Source organism: Saccopteryx bilineata, chromosome 4 (genome assembly GCF_036850765.1).
Source record: "Saccopteryx bilineata isolate mSacBil1 chromosome 4, mSacBil1_pri_phased_curated, whole genome shotgun sequence".
NCBI lineage: Eukaryota > Metazoa > Chordata > Mammalia > Chiroptera > Emballonuridae > Saccopteryx > Saccopteryx bilineata.
The window spans coordinates 295914646-295934848 of NC_089493.1; the positions used below are offsets into that span (position 1 = coordinate 295914646).

General features: G+C 49.2%; 2 protein-coding genes, 1 long non-coding RNA gene and 1 other non-coding gene across 5 annotated transcripts in view; 3 read left to right on the plus strand and 1 right to left on the minus strand.

The window, feature by feature from the left end:
- GGA2 (golgi associated, gamma adaptin ear containing, ARF binding protein 2) overlaps window positions 1-3342 on the plus strand; it is a 42692-nt gene extending 39350 nt beyond the window's left edge. The window contains exons 16-17 of the mRNA XM_066275858.1: window positions 861-971; window positions 1423-3342. Of these exons, the coding sequence (XP_066131955.1) occupies window positions 861-971; window positions 1423-1533 (222 nt within the window). The 3' untranslated portion in view covers window positions 1534-3342. The remainder of the gene's footprint in view (window positions 1-860; window positions 972-1422) is intronic.
- COG7 (component of oligomeric golgi complex 7) overlaps window positions 1-20203 on the plus strand; it is a 127158-nt gene that overhangs the window by 67530 nt on the left and 39425 nt on the right. The window contains exons 2-5 of one of the 2 annotated variants that reach the window (XM_066275856.1): window positions 6363-6539; window positions 10637-10785; window positions 11094-11210; window positions 17698-17866. In XM_066275856.1, the coding sequence (XP_066131953.1) occupies window positions 6374-6539; window positions 10637-10785; window positions 11094-11210; window positions 17698-17866 (601 nt within the window). In that variant the 5' untranslated portion in view covers window positions 6363-6373. Of the gene's footprint in view, window positions 1-6256; window positions 6540-10636; window positions 10786-11093; window positions 11211-17697; window positions 17867-20203 lie in introns of those variants that run through there. The other variant, XM_066275855.1, reaches the window with a different exon arrangement.
- LOC136334946 (uncharacterized) lies at window positions 2892-5014 on the minus strand. The gene is made up of 2 exons (XR_010731237.1): window positions 4893-5014; window positions 2892-4859 (listed from the first exon to the last, which is right to left on the minus strand). It is a non-coding gene; the product is annotated as an uncharacterized lncRNA (long non-coding RNA).
- LOC136336960 (U6 spliceosomal RNA) lies at window positions 4161-4267 on the plus strand. The gene has a single exon (XR_010731693.1). It is a non-coding gene; the product is annotated as a U6 spliceosomal RNA (small nuclear RNA).

The window sequence follows — 20203 nt, forward strand, 5'->3', positions numbered from 1 at the left end:
GTCTTCTTCCCTCTGTGGATACTGTTGTCTGACGGACTCTCCACCAAGCAGGACAGCGGCACCAGCTGATGCAGTTGCGTGGCCCTGAACCTTCTATCTCAGAGAGACTTTCCTGTGCCGGACGAACACCTGCAGCTAACGCAGAGCATGCTGCTCACAAAGATGAGGGGATGTTTCATCACTTCATACTCATTTTGAAATTTCCCCTCATCTTTGTGAGCAGTATCATTAATATTAAGTGTAAACTGTAATTGAAATTAAAAATTATTTTTTAAAACATTAATATAACAATTATGGAAGAAAAACTCTCCTCTGGCATGAGGAACGCAGACTGATTGCCCAGGAAAAGGCTAGATCGGCACAGGGGTGCTAACTGGTGTGCCTTGGCATTAACTCGTGTCTAGGGATACTCTGGTCAATTTGGATGTTGGGTCCAATTTTGAGGGGAGTCGGGTCCCCACTGATGGGCAGCCATCCTGAAATCATGATAAGTGTGAGAGGGGCGTGTTCTGGAAGGCAAGCCTCAAGGCAGACGAGAGTAAAGATGAGTGTTTTCTCACCCTCATGGTGCCGTGCGGGGCACGGGCTCTTTCCACTTCTGTTTTATGAGCGTTCAGTCTGCGGCTGGAGAGGCTACGTGTTTGGCCCAAAGTCCTAGCGAGTGAGCGGCAGGGTTAGGGTGCCGCCAAGAGGCGGCCTCGCGCTGCGCGTGCCTCTCCGAAGCCGGGCATTGACCCGCAGCGCCCGTGTCTGGGCGCAGAGGAAGCAGCCCTTCGGGCGCTGTGGTTGGTGGGTGGACGCAGGGCCAGTGCCGCAGTTCACCTGCTCTCGCAGTGACGCTGTCCTTTCCCGCCCCGCAGTCCATGCGGGTGAAGCTGCAGCCTGCGTCCAGCTCCCAGCTCCCCGCATTCAGTCCTCTGCTGCCGCCAGTCCTGATCTCTCAGATGCTGCTGCTCGACAACCCACACAAGGTGCGTCCCGTGTCCTCGGCGGGGGGAGCCTGGCCAGGGCATGGAGGTGTGACGGTCCCTGCGCGGACATCTCTGCGGTGGCTGGGAGCCGTGGTGGGCTGCACCCTGCGGGCTCTCCGAGATCGGTGCCAGGTTGTTGGGGCCAGGAGCCCAGGGAGGGACACAAGCTCTCCCTGATCCGACGAGTCCTCTGAAAGGGTCCTCAGCGGGCCTCTGAGCAGTGGTCCCACTTAGGGCTGCTTGTATGGATTGACTTCAGGCTGTGTGCCTGGCTCCCTTGTGTCTGTAGTCCCCAGTGTCCCCTGTGTCCCAGGCCACACCGTTGCTGTCCCCGCTGTGTGACGCTGTCGCCTGGGCCACTTCCCTGGTGACTGCTGGGTGGGGACAGCATTTACTCTGTGCGGGCCCTCCGTTGCGCCTCACTGCCTTCCCGTCCTGCTTCTTTGCCCAGGAGCCCGTCCGGCTACGGTATAAGCTGACCTTCAACCAGGGCGGACAGCCTTTCAGCGAAGTGGGAGAAGTGAAGGACTTCCCGGACCTGGCGGCCCTGGGCGCAGCCTAGCTTTCTTCAGGACATGCACCACCGCGCACGCTCAGACGCACTACTCGCGCTGTCGGGACGGGGCTGATCACGTGACCCAGCGCAGAGTGCCCAGAGTTCTGTGCGGATTCAGGCTCCGGACGCCACCTCTGACTTGTCCTGCAGAGAGGGAGAGCGAGAGCGTGTGTGCGCGTGTGTGGTGGGAGCTCGTGGACGGGGTGTGAGAGGGAGCTTGGGATGTGGGCAGCGTGGAAAGTGCAGACACGTTTCTGATCGCCCCCTGCTCCAGCCGCGCACATGTGTGTGTGTGTGTGTGTGTGTGTGTGTGGACACCGAGCTCCCTGCCTCGGGCTGGATGTGCTGTAAGTCAAAGCTGTTGTATTGTTTTCATGTGTTAGCTTTTCATTCGTCCACTCTGTGCCTTGTCAGCGTTCGAAAGTCTTTGGCTGTTCCCAGGCTGCTGTTCTCAGGGACCTTACAAGGGACCTAGTTGGTCTTGGGACAGCGAGTGTCTGCCCAGGCACTCTTTCAAGTAAGACCGTGTCTCCGTTTCCATTAGGGGTGCTGCTTGCAGGTGTTCCGGACGCTCTCCTCAGTGGAATGCTCGCTGCACTGTTTTCCCAGCGAGCGGCTGCCGTGAGAGCCGAGGGCCACTCCTGGGGGGCCAGCCGTCCTTCACCACTGGTGCCTTAGCGTCGCCCTCGGGCCAAGGGGAAGGCAGATGCGAGGCCGTGGGCCGTGCAGCCAGTCTGGGCCCGTGCTCAGGGCCCTGCTCTCCATCCTCATCTTCTTATCTCCGCAGGTGTTTACTCAGGGCCCTTTGGGACCCAGCGCCTCACCACAGGCTCCGCCCGGTCTGGTGTCTTCAGTGCACGAGGCACTGGGAGGCAGAGACAGGGAAAGAGCTTAGCAGCGCTTGAACCGGTGACTAAATGCCGAGTATTGAATAAACACCCATGTAGCTAGCACACGTACTTGGTGGAGTTTTGAGTAAGTAGATGCAAAGCCCGTTGCATTTAGAGGTGATGGCCTCGAAGGGAACTGTCACGTGTTGAAGAAGCGAGGACGATTCTCGAAGGATGTGAACTGACCGTGTGGGTGGAGAGAAGCCCGGGGGGTCTGAGCGGTGCTGGAGAAGAGCTGAGGGTGTGGCTGCAGTCGGGCCAGAGGAGGGTTCGGGCCTGCAGTGAACACCCGGCCCCTGCCACGCGCCTGGCACTGGATGTGCCTGACAAGCCCTGCTCGCCAGGTGGAGGGAGAAGGCTGGCGAGGGCTGTGGCGGCCTCCTGAGGGACTCTGAAAGCCCAGCGGCCCAGCTGTCGGGGCAGGACTCTACCTCAGAATATGCAAGGCTCCTTTTGGGGCTTTTTGTTACAACATCTGGAACTGGACAGGCTCATCTTTCAACATCTACATCTCATCGGAAATCTGCCAACACGTTGGTGGGGGGGTGCTGTAAGCGATCAAGGTTCGCCAGTGTGTAAGCAAATGTGAAAACAAACAACGGGGTGATTTTTTCACTGGGTGTAACGAGAGAAAGTAATTTGGAGTTCCTTTTGTGTTTGCATGCTCTACATACCTTCCCCAGGCTCTAGCCATTTCCTAGTCCGTAGTGAGATTTAAATGAACACAGCCTGACCTCTGGTGGCGCAGTGGGTAAAACATTGACCTGGAACACTGAGGTCGCCAGTTTGAAACCCTGGGCTTGCCCGGTCAAGGCACATGGGAGTTGATGCTTCCTGCTCCTCCCCCTGTTCTCTTTCCTCTCTCTCTGTCTCTCTCTGTCTCTCTCTCTCTCCTCTCTAATAAAAATGAATAAATAAAAAAAAATAATAATACTGAGACACAGTGAGCACCAAAAGGTACAAGATAAATATATAAAAATTGTGTTTTTATAACAAGACACTTAAAATCACTTAGAAAATTTTAGTCATGTCTGACCTGTGATGGTGCAGAGGATGGAGCATTAGGCTGGAATGCTGAGGTCGCTGATTCAAAGCTCCGGTCTTGCTCAGTCTAGGCTCAGGGGAAGCAACTACAAGTTGGTGCTTCCCGCTCCTTCCCACCTTTCTCTAAAGTCAGTAAGTAAAATATTTTTAAAAAAAAATCTATTCACAAATCACATTAAAATGAGTATAATGTTTTGGAATAAATTTATAAGTCTGTACAAGAAATTTACAATGTACAGCTATAAGATAGTGTTGAAAGGTCTAAATTGTCCTCAACCAGGAGTGACTGTTCTAAGGGACACTGGGCAATGTGTGGAGACATTTTTTATTGTCACAACTTTGGGGAGGGTTGCCCTCTGCATCTAGAGGGTAGAGGCCAGGGATAGAGCTAAACATTGTACAGGGCGAAGGGCAGCGCCCTCCCCTTCCCAACAAAGAATTCTCTGCCCCCCCCAAAAGAGTTATCTGGCCCAAGATGTCTATACTGTAGCACCAAGGTTGAAGGCATTTGATGTTCACAGATTGGAAGACAATATTGTCAAGATGCCAATTCTCAAATTGATCTATAAATTCAATATAATCCCTATTCCAGCAGCACTTTTTTTTGGTAGAAATTTATAAGCTGATTATAAAATGTATGTGGAAATGAAAAGGGTCTCTAGTAGCAAAATAATTTTTTAAAAGAACAGTGGGAGGGGGGTACTTGCTTCAGCAGCACATATACTAAAATTGTGATGATACGGAGAAAATTAGCATGACCCTTGCACAAGGATGACACGCAAATTCATGAAGTGTTTTGTATTTTTAAATATCTAACAATATTGGAATAACTACAGATTGATAAGCAAATTTCAGTATATTCATACCACATAATACTCTAAAAATTTAATAACTTTGTAATAGTGTGAATCACTCTTGCAACATTGAAGGAAAGATGCCAGATAACAAAAGAACATGTTTAATAGCATGTAGATTAAAAACCTGTTCAAATTCATCTGTGCTGCTAGAAGTCAGAATTACCTTTAGGGAGGAGTAAGAGTTTCTGCTGTGCTATTAAATTATTTTTTCTTTAAGATTTTATTCATTTTTAGAGAGGAGAGAGAGAGAAGGGGGGGAGGAGAAGGAAGCCTCAACTCCCACATGTGCCTTGACCAGGCAAGCCCAGGGTTTCAAACCAGCAAATCTCAGCATTCCAGGTGCTTTATCCACTGTGCCACCACAGGTTAGGTCTAATTTGTACTGCTTAATCTCTTCTCCTTTTTCACCCATCCAACCCAAAAGTAGGATCCATAAAAGGAAAAAGTGAGAATGGACATGGTCAAAAAACTTTTGCATCTCAGTAGACACCATTCGGCAAGTGAAAAGACCAGGTACAGACTGGGAGAAAATATTTGCAATCTGTAGCTTTAATAAAGGAATTATACAGGGAACGTCAAGGGCTTTGACAGCTCAATGTGAGAATAAGCAACCCCAGTTGGAAATTTGACAGAAGATTTGATAGACATTTCACCAAAGATATAAAAAAGTGGCAATAAGCACATGTTCCATATCACTTGTTAGGAAAATAAAAGTTAAGCAACAATGACTTACACTTCATACCAAATATTGGTGAGGCTGTAGAGAAACTGGAACCCTCATACATTATTTTATTGATGGCAATATAAAATGGTATAACAACTCTGGCTAGCCTGGTCAGTTTCTTAAATTTTTCTTACAGTTTAGCAATTCCCTAAGAATCCAAAAGGAATGAAAATGTCAACATAAAGACGTAGTGAACGTTCATAGCAGCATGCCTGTCAACTGATAAATGGATAATATGTTATCCACACAGTGAATACTGTTCAGCAACCTATAGGGACAAACCGCTGATAAACGGTACGGCGGACCACAGAAACATGCTTAGTGAAAGAAGCCAAATGAAAAAGACTACATAGTGTGTGAAATGTCCAGAAAGGTAAATTTATAAGACAGATGAGTAGGGCTGGGCATGTGAGCAGAGACACAAGTGCAAACGGGCAGCATGGAACTCTTGGTGACAGAAGTGTTTTCGTGGGGATAGCACAACTCTAAATTGAAAGTTACTGAATCATATACTTAGAATGGGCGAGTTTTATGTCCTGGGAATTTATTACGCAGTAAAGCCGTTTTTAAAGCGCCAGTGGTCGGAGGAGGGGACATATTAGAGGCATCTCAGGATTCCGAGCTCGGCATGGGGCTTGATCCGTTTGCTGCTCCAAAGGCTAGAGTACCAGCTCTCCCAGTGTGTGGATTTAGGAGTACGAGGATTACCATATGCACTCACCGAGTATCCCTGGGCTGAGGACGGATACCAGGCAGAGTTATAACTGTTTACCAGGACGTTTATTGTGTTAGGTAGGCTCTTTCCTGCGACAGAGGAGGCCCTCCCAGGTCTCCTTGCCGAAGGGACCACATTGTTCTCGACCGGAGGAAGCAGTGGGTGCGGCCTGGGGAGTTCTAACGTGGCGTGTTGGCAAAGGACAGGCGGTCAGTGAGGCCAGAGCGATGGGGCAGGAAGGGAAGATGGTGGTGGTCAGGAGCCAGGCCACGTGTGTCCCTTTGTCCCCGGTAAGCTTCCGTGCGTGCCGTCCCCGCAGCGCCACTTCCCTGCTGCGCGCTCTGAAAGCGGCGCCTAACTGTGCCAGCTCCCCATTTTCCCGTCGCGGAGAACGGCAGTACCCCGCGAACCTCTGCACGTGCTCCACCGGCGCCTAAGTAGGCGGAAGCGGCGTTTCCCACGCTCGGCTTGCGAGACTCGCCGCGCGTCGGCCGTCGCCATGGCAACGGCAGCCACTTCCGGGAGTAGTACGGCGCGCGGCGAGGGCCAGTCCGCGCCACCGCCCGCGGAGTGCCGACGCGCCAGCGCTGGGGTCTCCGGGCCGAGCGGCGCGGCCATGGACTACTCCCGGTTCCTGGCCGAGGACTTCGACGTGAAGGAGTGGATCAACGCGGCCTTCAGGGCCGGCCCCAAGGAGGCGGCAGGCAAGGCGGACGGGCACGCGGCTACGCTGGTGATGAAGCTGCAGCTGTTCATCCAGGAGGTGAACCACGCCGTGGAGGGTGAGCGGCCGGCGGCGGCCGGCGGGCCCAGCGTCCTTCTCAAACCTGAGTTAGAAGTGACTTCGGGGGCTGTGACGTCATAGCCCACCGATCCTCCGTCCGGTCGGCGCCTGGCAAAGACGTGCGGGGAACGCCCGGGCCTGCGTGGCGCGGGGCTGGCGGGCGGAAAGGGACGCTTATTTCACGTCAGTTTCTGGGTGGCACTTTGCGTCTTTTTACTAAAGATTGAGCGTTTATTCTGCGTGTGTTAAAAAATAGGCGCTGGGGAAGAAAGGTGTCCCCTGTGTCCACAGTCTGGCCAGGGCGGGCTGTGGCGTCACCGAGCCGGAAACCGAGCGGGGGAAGCTGGGAGAGGGTGACGTCACGGCGCACGGGGATGACGTTACCACGCACGGAGGGAGGACATCACGGCGCCTGACGTCCTGGCGCACGGAGGGGATGACGTTTACAAAGCAAATATCTGAATCTTGGGTGTGCCAGGGTCGGTTTTAATTAAGTGCCGTATATCTGTTAAGAGAGCGGCTCACAACCAGGGTTGACGATGCCTGCCCCTCTCCCCGGAATATTTGGAAATTTGGTGGTAATTCTTGTAACTGTTGAAATGGTACAGAGTATCACAGAGATGGACAAGATGCCTGAGGTCCCACCACGAAGGGCATGTCTCGCACAATGTCGAAAGGACCCGGCCATAATGTTAGTAGTGCCGCCTGACTTGTGTGGTTATCTATGTTTCAAAGTGAACATGAAGCGACGAAATAGCCCCTAATTTTTATGAGCAGTGTCATTGAAGCTGGGCGGGAGTCCTTGGAGGTTAGGCACCGTTACTGTTGACACTTTATAGCTGTAGAAAGTGGGGCTGAGAGAGGTAGCTTGTCCAGCGTGGACACCTTCCTAATGCTTGGGTGTCTGGATTTGGACCCAGGCTTTTGTCCAGGCCGTGTTCTTTGCAGTCTCTCTGACAGTAAGGGACAGGGGACCACACATGCAGAGGCAAGTGACTATGAAAAATCCTAGTGGCCAGTCCATGGAAAGGTGAGATGTTCAGACAGAGCTCCATGGATCACATCAGTGCTTTTCTTTTCTTTTCTTTCTTTCTTTCTTTCTTTCGGACGGGAGATAACGAGATAGACCCCCCCGATGCACCCTGACGGGAATCCCCCCTGCCACCCCTGTCTGGGGTCACTGCTGGAATCAAGCCGACGCTCCCACCAATGGAGCCACTGGCTGCGAGAGGCAGGGGGAGAGAGAGAAGGGGGAGAGAGAGGAGAGAGAAGCAAATGGTTGCTTCTCTTGTGTTCCCTGACCAGGAATTGAACCCAGGACACCTGCAGAGGTGCAGGTGCTCTAAACATTGAGCAAACCAGCAGTATTCTTATTATTACTGGAGGATCACACTTTGATGGGGGAAACTTCTGCTGGCAATAAGGCAGGAAAGTAGATTGGGATCAAACTGGGAAAGGCCTTAACTGGCCCTCTCCAGGAGTTTGGGTTTCACCCCATTGGCAGTGAGAAGCTTTCTGGGGGTTCAAAGCTTCACGTCCAGGGCAGATGAGACGAAGGCCGCAGTGTGCAGTGACGAGAAGTTACAGCAGGGGTTCTAGCAGGAGATGGGGAGGGCGCTCAGCTGGAGACTTGATTTGCTCCTTCTCTCAGCCAGCAGATGTTTGCTGGGCACACGCTCTTTTCTGGGTCTGGAGACGCGCCCTTGAACAAGACCCAGGCTTGGGCTGGAGAGGTCGGCAGGGGCTAGGTCATGCAGGGATTTTCATGTCACCTTAAGGAGTATGGATTTTATTTAAAGTGAGTGTGATGTGAAGGCAGTGGAGGATCTTTAAGCTGGGGACTGACCTGATGCGACTGTGTCCCCCATTCTGGAGGCCGTCTCTGCGTTTCAGAAGGGGGGTGATGGCGGCGTCATCTGGGGAGATGGCAGTGGAGACACTGAGAAATAGATTGAAGACTTTCTTTTTTTTTTTTCTTTTTTTACAGAGAGAGAGAGAGAGAGAGAGATAGATAGATAGGGACAGACAGGCAGGAACAGAGAGAGATGAGAAGCATCAATTATCAGTTTTTCGTTGCAACACCTTAGTTCAGGGGTTGGGAACCTATGGCTCGTGAGCCAGATGTGGCTCTTTTTTTTTTTTTTTTTTTGTATTTTTCTGAAGCTGGAAACGGGGAGAGACAGTCAGACAGACTCCCGCATGCGCCTGACCGGGATCCACCCGGCACGCCCACCAGGGGTGACACTCTGCCCACCAGGGGGTGATGCTCTGCCTCTCCGGGGCTTCGCTCTGCCGCGACCAGAGCCACTCTAGCGCCTGGGGCAGAGACCACAGAGCCATCCCCAGCGCCTGGGCCATCTTTGCTCCAATGGAGCCTTGGCTGTGGGAGGGGAAAAGAGAGACAGAGAGGAAGGGGGGGGGGTGGAGAAGCAAATGGGCGCCTCTCCTGTGTGCCCTGGCCGGGAATCGAACCCGGGTCCCCCGCACGCCAGGCCGACGCTCTACCGCTGAGCCAACCGGCCAGGGCCGGATGTGGCTCTTTTGATGGCTGCATCTGGCTCATACACAAATCTTTAATAAAAATAATAATAATGTTAAAAATATAAAACATTCTCATATATTACAATCCATTCATTTCCTACTGCTCATGTTCATGGTTGCGGGTGGCTGTAGCCAATCACAGCTGTCCTCCGGGACAACAACAAATTTTTATTGGATAATGTGTAATGTACACGGTCGTTGTATGGCTCTCACGGAATTACATTTTAAAATATGTGGCGTTCATGGCTCTCTCAGCCAAAAAGGTTCCCGGCCCCTGTTCTATGCACTGCGCCACTGCCTGGTCAGGCTGAAGACATTTTTAGGAGGAAGAAAGGGGAGAACTTGCTGATGATCCAAATGAGGGCTGACGGGGAGAAAATGAAGAATGCGGGAGGAACTCTTATTTTTTCTTTTCATTGATTTTATTTTATTTTTCTTAGAGAGGAAGAGGTAGAGAGAAAAACATTGATTTGTTGTTCCACTTATCTGGGCATTCATTGGTTGATTTTTTTTTCTAAGGTTTATTTATTTTTAGAGAGAGAAGATGGGGGAGAGAGGGAGAGAAAGGGGGCAGGGGAGAAACGAGAAGCATCAACTCGTAATAGTTGCTGCTTACATGTGCCTTGACTGGGCAAGCCCACAGGTTCAAACTGGCAGCTCAGTATTCCAGGTTGAGTCTTTTTCTGCTGTGCCACCATAGGTCAGGTGTGTTTGTTTTGTTTTTTTTTTAAAACATGGTAGTGCATTTGTATTTGATTTTTTAGAGAGAGACATCAATTTGTTTTGCTAATTTATGCATTCATTCATTGATTCTTGTATGTGCCCTGACCGGGGATCGAACCCACAACTGGTGTATTGAGATGACAGTCTAACCAACTGAGTTACCCAGCTAGGGCTGAGGAAGGTTCTTTTTCTTTTTCTTTTTGAGAGAGAGAGGGTGGGGAGGAAGGGAGAGAAATGAGAAGCATCAGCTCTTAGTCGTGTCACTTTAGTTGTTTATTGTTTGCTTCCCATATGTGTTTTGACGAGGGGTGAGGGGGTCGGGGCTTAAGGTTTTTGAGAAGAGGGAAGGCTTGGTTTCAGCTCTGAAGTCTTGGTCAAGTTACCTAGCCTCTCTGAGCCTCGATTTTCTAGCCTCTCTGAGCCTCGGTTTTCTCTGTCTGTAGAGGTGGCTGCTAGAGGGGCGTGGACAGTAAGTGATAAACGTCTATGGAGCTCCTGCCGTGGAACTGGCAGCCCCCCAGTGTCACTGCTCCATCCCCGTTCCTCGGAAGGGGTGTCCCTGTTGAACTCAGTGGTGGAGGACAGTTGCTGTTGGGTCAGGTCGGCGGTGATTCCACGTTCAGTCCCGCGGGCCTCACCCATCAGTCTGGGGAGGACGTGGTCCTGGCAGAGGCCAGCCCCCTCCCGTCCCCCACTTTCCGCAGGCTCAGGAGATGGTGTGGTTGGTAGACATCTTCCTTCCCGTCGTCTGATTTCTGATCGACGTTGTCCGCTGGTGCTGGCCCGGTTTTCACCTCTGCTGCCTGTTTCTGTTCCGGGTTCTTGCTGCAGAAACAAGTCACCAGGCCCTTCAGAACATGCCCAAAGTGCTGCGGGACGTCGAAGCCCTTAGACAGGAGGCGTCTTTTCTGAAGGAACAAATGATACTTGTCAAGGAGGACATTAAGAAGTTTGAACAGGACACGTCGCAGTCAATGCAGGTATTTGGGCCCCTGTGCTGGGTGCTGCCTTGGTGGTTTGGGGAGATGTTCCCTCTTAGAGTGGGAGGCTGTCCTTAACTCAGAACTCTGCTGAGGGCTCGGACGACCCTGTGCTGGGTTTTCTCGCTTCCTCGCCTGTTCAGCACCTGCTGCTGGAATTGAGCCGGGTGGGTGACGGGCGGTGTAGTGGCCACAGGAGCCCCCTTCACGAACGTGGGGACGTGGCACAGCGCTTCAGTGTCACGTCACTGGTGGGAGGCAGGGAGAGCGGAGGAGCCACTTCCATGGAATTGACCCCCTGCCCCCAGGTGCTGGTGGAGATCGACCAGGTGAAGTCCCGGATGCAGCTGGCCGCCGAGTCCCTGCAGGAGGCGGACAAGTGGAGCACGCTGAGCGCCGACATAGAGGAGACGTTCAAGGCTCAGGTGGGCTCCTCGTTCGGGGGCTGTGAGGTCTGTTCGGGCAGGAGCTGGAGGTTCGGGCAGACTGATGAGGCTGCCGTTCACCTGGCGCCGCTGGTGGGGACGGCCGCAGACAGGAACGCTCAGACACGGGCAGGGCGTCCGAGGGCGCTCGGAGGTGTCCACCCCCTAGTTCGTGCTGTCCGCCTGCTGAGGCTTCTTAGCCCCACAGATGCATTCGGGAGACGTCCCAATAAAAGAGGCAGAGGAAACAGAGTAAACGAGAGTGTGGGATGTGGGCGGAGGGGCCTCACACACCCCAGGACCGTGGTGAGTTGCTTGACCCCTCCCGGGCTGCAGTGTAGCAAGTAGTGATACTTCTCAAACCCGTCTGTCAGGATGAAGTGAGCGGATGTCTTATAAAAACTCTTTTTCACTTGTAAAGCAAAATGAATTATTTATCATCTCTTTTGCAGGCTTTTTTTCAGGGGGGAGACAGACAGGAAGAGAGAAAGATGAGAAGTATTAACTCATGGTTGCGGCTCATTGATTGCCTACTCACGCCAGTAACCATAGGGTCATGTCTATGATCCCATGTTCAAGCTGGCGACCTCCAGGTTTGAAACCTGGGTCCTCAGTGTCCCACGTTGATGTTCTGTCCATTGCATCGCCTGCCTGCTCAGGCCACCAAATAAAATTTAAAAAAATTTTATTGGTTTTAGAGAGAGGAAGGGAGAGGGAGAGGGAGAGAGAGACAGACAGACAGGAACAGCTAACTGTTCCTGTATGTGCCCCGCTGGGGGATTGAACCAGCGGCCTCTGCACTTCAGGACGATCCCCTCGCCAGCCAGGCTCTCCAGCCAGGGTTCTTCCAAACACGTTTAAGCATAGTGGCAGGGCGTGGCTCTCCTTCCCAGCAGGCTGTGTGTGGCTTTTTCTGTGGCCGCCCCTCCACGTGAATTCTACACTGTGACTGCTCTGGACTGGGAACTCTATGCCTTTATGTCTTCTCCTTTTTTAAGAGACAGTAAACCTCCACTCGTCCCTCAAGGTCCAGTGAAGGGCCACCTACCTACTTCCCTACTCTCTCTGCTGGCCCCTCGCCTCTCATAGGCAACATGAGTTGCCCCTCACCTGTGCTTCTGTGACAGGAAGCCACACTTGTTACATTGTGTAGCAGTCTCCAGTCCCAGGACTCTGAGCTCAGGGTGGGAACGCGACCTTCCTCCTCCTCGTGTCTTGAACGCCTAATACAGACACTGGGTACTAGAGTGAAATGCGGTTCCTTATCACACTCTTAATTCTTTTTTAAAAAGTAACTCATATTTTTCTCATTATAAACATAACACTGGGGAACAAAATTTTTGTTGCATCCACAAAAACACTTGTTCTTACCTAACTCGTGTGTGCTAATCTCAAATCTGACATTAGTTTTTCTCTGTAAGCTACAGTTTTTTTGCAATTCAAGATTTTATGTTTTCATCTTACTCTAAAATTTTCAACATTTAGTTTAACATAATGAAGTAGAATGTCTTCTTGGGCATCATCTTCGTGAAAATATAATAATTTATATAACGCAGCAAATACACTAATATACTAAAAGATATGATTACATCAGAATTTGTCTACAATTTTGAAACAGAACATACTAAAACACTTATTTTAATCATAAAATCTGTGCAAAAGTTATTTAAATTCTATTCAGGCAAAAATTTGCATTTGTAGCTCTTGTGTTTGTGTACTTGTTGAGGACAATCTCATTTGATGCTCCAGCAGTAGTCTGCTCATCACTAACAGCTCCAAGATTTTCAGGAAACTTATCAAGATGACTGTTCAGGAAGTTAATCTTAACGCTCATGTTACATCCAGTGTCGCGGAAAGCCAACAGCATCCTTTGATAGTTTTCTGCTTTTTTGTTGCCAAGGAAGTTCTTTGTAACTGCCACAAAAGACTGCCATGCTGCTTTCTCCTCCTTATTCATTGCCGGAGTCCAGCCCCGGGGAGGATCCTGGGGTCCCACAAGAGGAGACGGCGTCGGTGAAAATCGAGTGAGAGAGCCGAATTCTTTTCTTTCTCTTTATTCTCTAGTTAGCATTTACTGCCAGGCATCTCTGCCAAATGCTAGTACAGCTCCTTTTTTATACACACACACCAAGTTACAATTACATGGTATTAATCATTGCTTCTGTTTCACAATGTTTACATGTTTCCAGATAACAGTTAATTTATATCTATAAACTACAAATCAGGTGGCAAATCATTCAGAGTACAACTACAAAATAATTTGAATAGCGATAACAACATTGATAAAAGCTTTTAAAGGATTAGTACTAACTAATAACTCAACTTTACTGTTGTTGTGAGTCAAGGGGCAGAGAGAGATTAACAGACGAAATCATTAAGGATTAGCAAAGGACCACTGCTTGCTCAGGCAAATGGCCTTGAGTTTATGCAGTGTCCTAACTTTTTTCACAAGATAACAAAAGGCTTGCCCATTAAGAAATTGACATAACATTAAGAGTAACTTTTACTTAAAGATATATAGAGTGCACTCGCAAGATAGCTTAGTAGCAACATAATTTCAGAAGACATTAATTGCTATTGCTTCTATAGATCCCCCCATATTTCTCTCATTATCTGAAGAAAGAATTTTGGGGAGTATACAAACCTCATGAGAGTGTCTCACTGAGAAAGCCCAGCAACTGCCTTCAGTCATAAAACAATTCTCTTAGCAAAACATTCTTTTCTTGCTGACTGCATTCCCATCCCAGGCCACGCAACGGGCCATTCCATAACACCTTACCTAAGATTCTATTGTTTAGTCAATTTCTGTGTATTTACTATATTCACACACTAGTTAAGTTCTAACTATATTCTTCTTAGAGTGTACCACTATCTGCAGATCAAATAAGCAAGAAGAAAGGAAAGTTTCTCTATCACATGAAAAGGCTAGGGAGGAAAAATGATGAATTAAGTGAAGGCCGAAAGGTGCTCTGTGCACAGCCACTGCCTCCTACCCATTCACAAGTCACAATCTATTCTTTCTAACATTATTAAGAAGAAATTCTCCTACAAACTTAACCCTTTACGAGGGATATCATAGCCAGCCTCTTATGTTTATGAGCCCAGTTCAAGGGGCTTACAGGCTTTTCTGTGGAACTCACACCCTCTGTCTCATTTCCAAAGAAATTACTACGAATCTGCAGGGAAAGCATGGTACTATTATCCCTGTGCTATAAATAATAACACACACCCAGAAAAGGGGGGATATAAGGCCAGATTAATTCAAAAAGTCAAAGGGGGAAGTATCGTTGTGCCTTTCCTTTGCGGTGACTTTGTCAACCCGCTGCCATTGGTCTTCACTGCGGTGACTCTGTCAACCAGCAGCCGTTGGTCTTCTCTGCTGTGACTTTGTCAATCAGCAGTTTTTGATCTTCTCCTGCTGTGACCTTGTCAGCCAGCAGTTGTGGGTCTTCTCCTGCTGTGACCTTGTCAGCCAGCAGTCGTTGATTGGCTCCCGACAATTCATCTTCCTGGCAAATTCTTCGTCACGTATGAGGGTTTGAATTTGAGGTCCATCAAATACACCTACTTTTATCTTCTCGAAGACAAGGCAGGAAAACAGAAGTAATATGTTGAAAGCATTCACTTTCTCTATTCATAACCTGAACAAACTGCTTCATTAAGCCAAGTTTGATGTGAAGTGGGGAAAAATGATCCTGTCTCGATTAACTACAGGTTCATTCACAATATTTTGCATCCCTACTTCCAGAGTTTCATGTTTCGGCCACTCATTCTGTGTCCAGTGTTTCTCCCGAGCTCGGCTGTCCCACAAACACAGAAAGCAAGAATATTTCATGAAACCTCTCTGTTGTCCTAGCAGGACATTTACCATTTTAAGATCCACACAAATGATCCATTTATGCTCCTCATACTTCAGTAAGTCGAGGACAATTTTTTTTTTTTTTTACAGGGACAGAGAGTCAGAGAGAGGAATAGACAGGGACAGACAGACAGGAATGGAGAGAGATGAGAAGCATCAATCATCAGTTTTTCATTGCGAGAGCTTAGTTGTTCATTGAGTGCTTTCTCATATGTGCCTTGACCGTGGGCCTTGAGCAGACCGAGTAACCCCTTGCTCAAGCCAGCGACCTGGGTCCAAGCTGGTGAACTTTTGCTCAAACCAGATGAGCCCACGCTCAAGCTGGCAACCTCGGGGTCTCGAACCTGGGTCCTCTGCATCCCAGTCCGACGCTCTATCCACTGCGCCACCGCCTGGTCAAGCTCGAGGACAAATTTTTATGTCATTATAATCTTCTCGCAGATGAATTGAATAACCAGCTGGAACCGCTGCATAAACATTACCGTTGTGTAGGAGAACACATTTCAGACTCCGTTTAGAGCTGTCAAATAGCCGCCATTCTGTTGGACTGTAAATGGTAACACCTAGCTGGCTGAGAAGACTACTGATATGATGACAGTTAACAAAGTGTTTGTCTTCGGAAAAAAAGTTCACAAAAATTTGTTCACGCTTCCTGAAATGGGATACTTTAGCTGTCCGATGAAGTACATTCCTTTCTTGAAGCCTGGAGGCTAATAACTCAGCTGCTTTCTTTGATAGGCCCAAATCTCTTACTAAGTCATTCAATTTGGGTTGGCTAAACTGCTGAGGGGTTAATGACTGCTTGGCATCAGAAGAAGACCCTTCAGATTCTACAACCATTTCCTCATGCATCTTATCAAAACACTTGATCACCATGTTCACTTTCTTCATCCTTAGAAGAAATAAAACCATTGAAAACTGGAACCGGGAGTGTCTCAGAGTGTGGGATAGGTCGTATTGCTGAAGGAATATTAGGATATGCGATCATATGCTGTTTTTTCTTGCCGATGCCCTTTGTATGGATGGGACAGAAATAACAGTCACTGCTGCGGTCCTTAGGTTCACGCCAAACCATGGAAATACCAAAAGGCATCCCTTTGCATTTTCCTTTTGTCCAATCACGAAGCATTTCTCACAATTATGACACACAATATGAGGAGCCCAATTCTTGTCTTGATTGCCAAGGGCAACTTGAAAATAGGCAATATATGCACATGTCACAAATGATGAAATATTGCACCTTTGACGTTGAAGGGTGTAACAGCCACATACATAACAGAAGGTGTCAGGACTATTCTTACATTTACGCCTACTCGAAGAAGCCATGATTCAATCTTAAATAAGAGAGTTTTTATCAGATAATACTTTTTTACATTTAAAAACAACTACAATTATGTAAAAGTGATGTTCGTAAAACAATTGCCTTGTGGTTATGTTCAATCCAAGAGTTGTTGCTCTTTAACTCCAATTTAAAAACCAATGCATGCCATTAACTAACAAAAAGAAATTAAAATTGCATAAAAGCTAGAGCATGCACCAAAAACCGGATTTCAGATTTGGAATCAGTGATGCAGAAATATATAGAAACAGTTCTAAAACCTCATGCAACAGAAAATGAAAAAAAATTTGTTCCCAATCTGTGTGTGTCTTAGGAGATTCGGAAAATTCAGAGAAATATTTGAAAGAAAACAAAATGAGTCTCGTTCTTACCTCCCAGGAGTATGATTTTTGTGTTTGTACTCACATTTGTGTCTTTTAAATCATGTATTACACATGTGCATATATTAATATTGTAGGTGATACACATTTCCATATAGTCTTGTGTCTGTATGCTTTTTTATTCTGTTTATTTCACTAAATAGTAAGTGGTATTTTGCTGTGTAGTGAATACTTTCCAAAAACCTTTATTTTTGAGTGACTGATAATTTACATTTTATTGATTATTGAAACATTGGAATATATGGAAGGTTTAGGTTGCTTCCCTTAAGACAACACTGAAATCACACTGATTATAATATGTTAGTATCTTTGTGTTCTCTGATTATTTATTTCCTTAGGCAGGTGTTAGGGGAGGGAACACCAGGTCAGGGTTAGGAATATTTTAGGCCTCCTGATGCTTGGCACAAAATTGCCTTCTGGAAAGATGGTATGAATTTATGGTACCAGACAGACTTTTAAAAAGTTTTTCCATTTGCAGGGGGTTGAGGGGATGGGATCAGAGAAGGTAAAGGGATTAGTGAAATCATATATATAACAGATACAGATAACAGGACAGCAAATCCCAGAGGGAAAGGGAGTTGGGGGAGGATAAAGGGGGTGTGAAAGGGACACGGGTGGGGGTGAGGGAGTTATATTCAGTGGGACATTTGAATCCATGTAAACACAATAAATTAAAAATTAATTTAAAAAATTTTTAAAAGTGCCAAAAGACACAAAACAGTTTTCTCATTTGCTTAGGAAAATGGTACTTTCTCATTTTTATTTGCATTTATTTGAGTACTAATCATAGTAAACATATTTACTGGCCGTTTTTTTATTCTGTGCTTTTTCACACACATTTTGTCCCTTATTAACTGAAGTGGCAGAGGCGTTTTAAAATACGTCTCCTCTGTGCTCGCCTCTTTATAGGACATCGCTATGATTTCCGCCAAGCTGACGGGCATGCAGAACAGCTTGATGATGCTGGTGGACACTCCAGACTACTCAGAGAAGTGTGTCCACCTGGAGGCCCTGAAGAACAGGCTGGAGGCCCTGGCCAGCCCCCAGATCGTGGCAGCGTTCACATCGCAGTCTGTAGGTGAGTGCTGGTTGTCTTCAGCCTTAACAGTGTCTCAATGTTGATTAAATTACCTAGATTAGAAGTAAATTGTAGCTTTGTGGTGGCTGCCTTTTCCTCAACATCTTACATGAAATATTTCAGAATACAGAAAAGCTGAAATAAGTGTACAACAAGACCATCGTCTGATCCTGGCCTTGGCATTTTGCCCCATTAACTTTGTCACAAATCTACTCATTTGACCACCTCTCTACTCATCTTTTTTTTTAATGCCTTTTCTTTTTTTCAAGAGAGAGGAGGGGAGATAGTGAGACAGACTCCTGCATGTGCCCTTACGAAGATCCACCCGACAACGCCCTCTGGGGCCAGTGCTCAAGTACTGAGCTATTTTTAGTGCCTGGGGCTGATGCACTCCAACCAGTGCTGTCCTCAGTGCCCGAGGCCATGCTCTAACCAGTTGAGCCACTGGCTGCAGGAGGGGAAGAGGGAGAGAAAGGGGAAGGAAAGGTTTGGAGAAGCAGATGGTCACTTCTCCTGTGTGCCCTGACCTGAAGTTGAACCCCAAATGTCCATACACAGGGCTGATGCTCTACCACTGAGCCACAGGCCAGGGCCAAGTATTTTGTTCAAATTTTGTTTTTTATTTTTCCAACATGAACATGCTATTATATAGCTAGAAAAAAAATCTTTTATTTAAAAGAATCTAATTTGCTGCAGTTTTGTTTTTTTGAACGATTATTTGATTACTTTAATTGGCACTATTAAACCATTTGACTTAAATTATTTGACCGTTCCCAGTTGGGGTGCTGTTCTAATTTCTCGTGATGTGGGTCAGCTTGCCAGTCTGTCCGCATATCTTGTCCACTGGTTTCTGTATTTCTGTGCAGTGACTAAGGCCAGGGACTAGGTGCACTGTGTAAGGAGAGTCCACGGTGACACCCTGTTGCACCTACATGGTGTGTGGGGGTTTCTAATTGCTTGCATTATCTCAAACAGTAAATACTCTCATGTCAGGTACTAGGTAAGAGCATCTGCATCCTCTCTCCTGAGTCCTGTTTGGATAACAGGGACAGAGTGGACAGTGGTGCAGGTCACTGGGTGACCCTTCAGCACTCTGCAGGACCCCAGGCAGCCGCTGGCCACCCTGACACAAGCTCTAGCTCGGTGCTGTTGTCCTCCGTCTGCCTCTCACCTGAGGGGGCAGTGCTGAGCCACGTTGCCTGGCGGACCTGGGCCTTGGGGCCCCTCTCGCAGCTGCCGCAGCAGCTGACACTGCCCCTGGGCCTCCCGCACTCTCAGGGATGCAGTTAGTTCTCAGCCCAGGGGGGAGATGGTTCCTCAGGCAGAGTCTGGGTCCTACGGTTCCTTAGGTGCCCGTGCTGTGCCCCGTAAGGCAGAGGATCTCACCCTCATTGCTGCCGCTCTGAGGGCTGGCCGGGGACGTTCATTCCTCCAGCGCTCCCGCCCCACGCTGCACACAGCATGCAGACGCAGGGGGCGCCACGTGGTGGGGGGTCGCAGCTATACCTACAGCCGGATGAGTCTGGTTCCCGCATCGCAGACCGAGCCCTGTCCCCGTCTGCGCACCACGCCCTTACACGGTAGAGGCTGTGGCCGGTGTCCCCTCCCTTCTGTCCTGCCCTCCACGCTGTGGTTCGCTGAAGCTGCCTGTCTCACCGACCACCGAGGGCAGAGAGCTCCGTGTACACGGCGGGCACAGGAAACACACGGGGTGCCAGGGAGCGGAGCCCACAGTCCCCCGATGTCTTCCTAGGGCGTTTCCACCTTAGCTTACAGGGTGGGTCGGCACTACCCCGGGGAGACCCACCCAGCAGCACAGGGCCGCGGGGTCACTCGCGGGGCAGTCAGCCCAGTGATGAGCACACACGTGCTCTGGTGTGGCGGCCTGACCGCTGGCGCAGGCGCGGCAGGGGCCCAGCAGAGCGTTCACGGCCCGTTTGCCTGCTTGCCGTGTGCTGTGCTAAGTTCTACAAATAGTGGGCGAGACAGGAGAGGTCACAGTCCTATGGAGCTGTGTGCCCAGGAAAGACAGCTGTTCCACAAATGACTAGATGGAATCCACAGGCTGTCTGGCTCTGTGGAGGGGCAGGTGCCATCCGGGGTGGCCAGTGCAGGGCGGCTGGTTGGGGGGCCACAGGAGAGCGTCCTCCCCGACTTGGGGAGCTCCGGGCGGGGGCAGCAGGGGGGGCAGGTGCCATCGGGAGTGGCCAGTGCAGGGCGGCTGGTTGGGGAGCCACAGGAGAGCGTCCTCCCCGACTTGGGGGGCGCAGGCCGGGGGCAGCAGGAGGGGCAGGTGCCATCGGGAGTGGCCATGCAGGGCGGCTGGTTGGGGGGCCA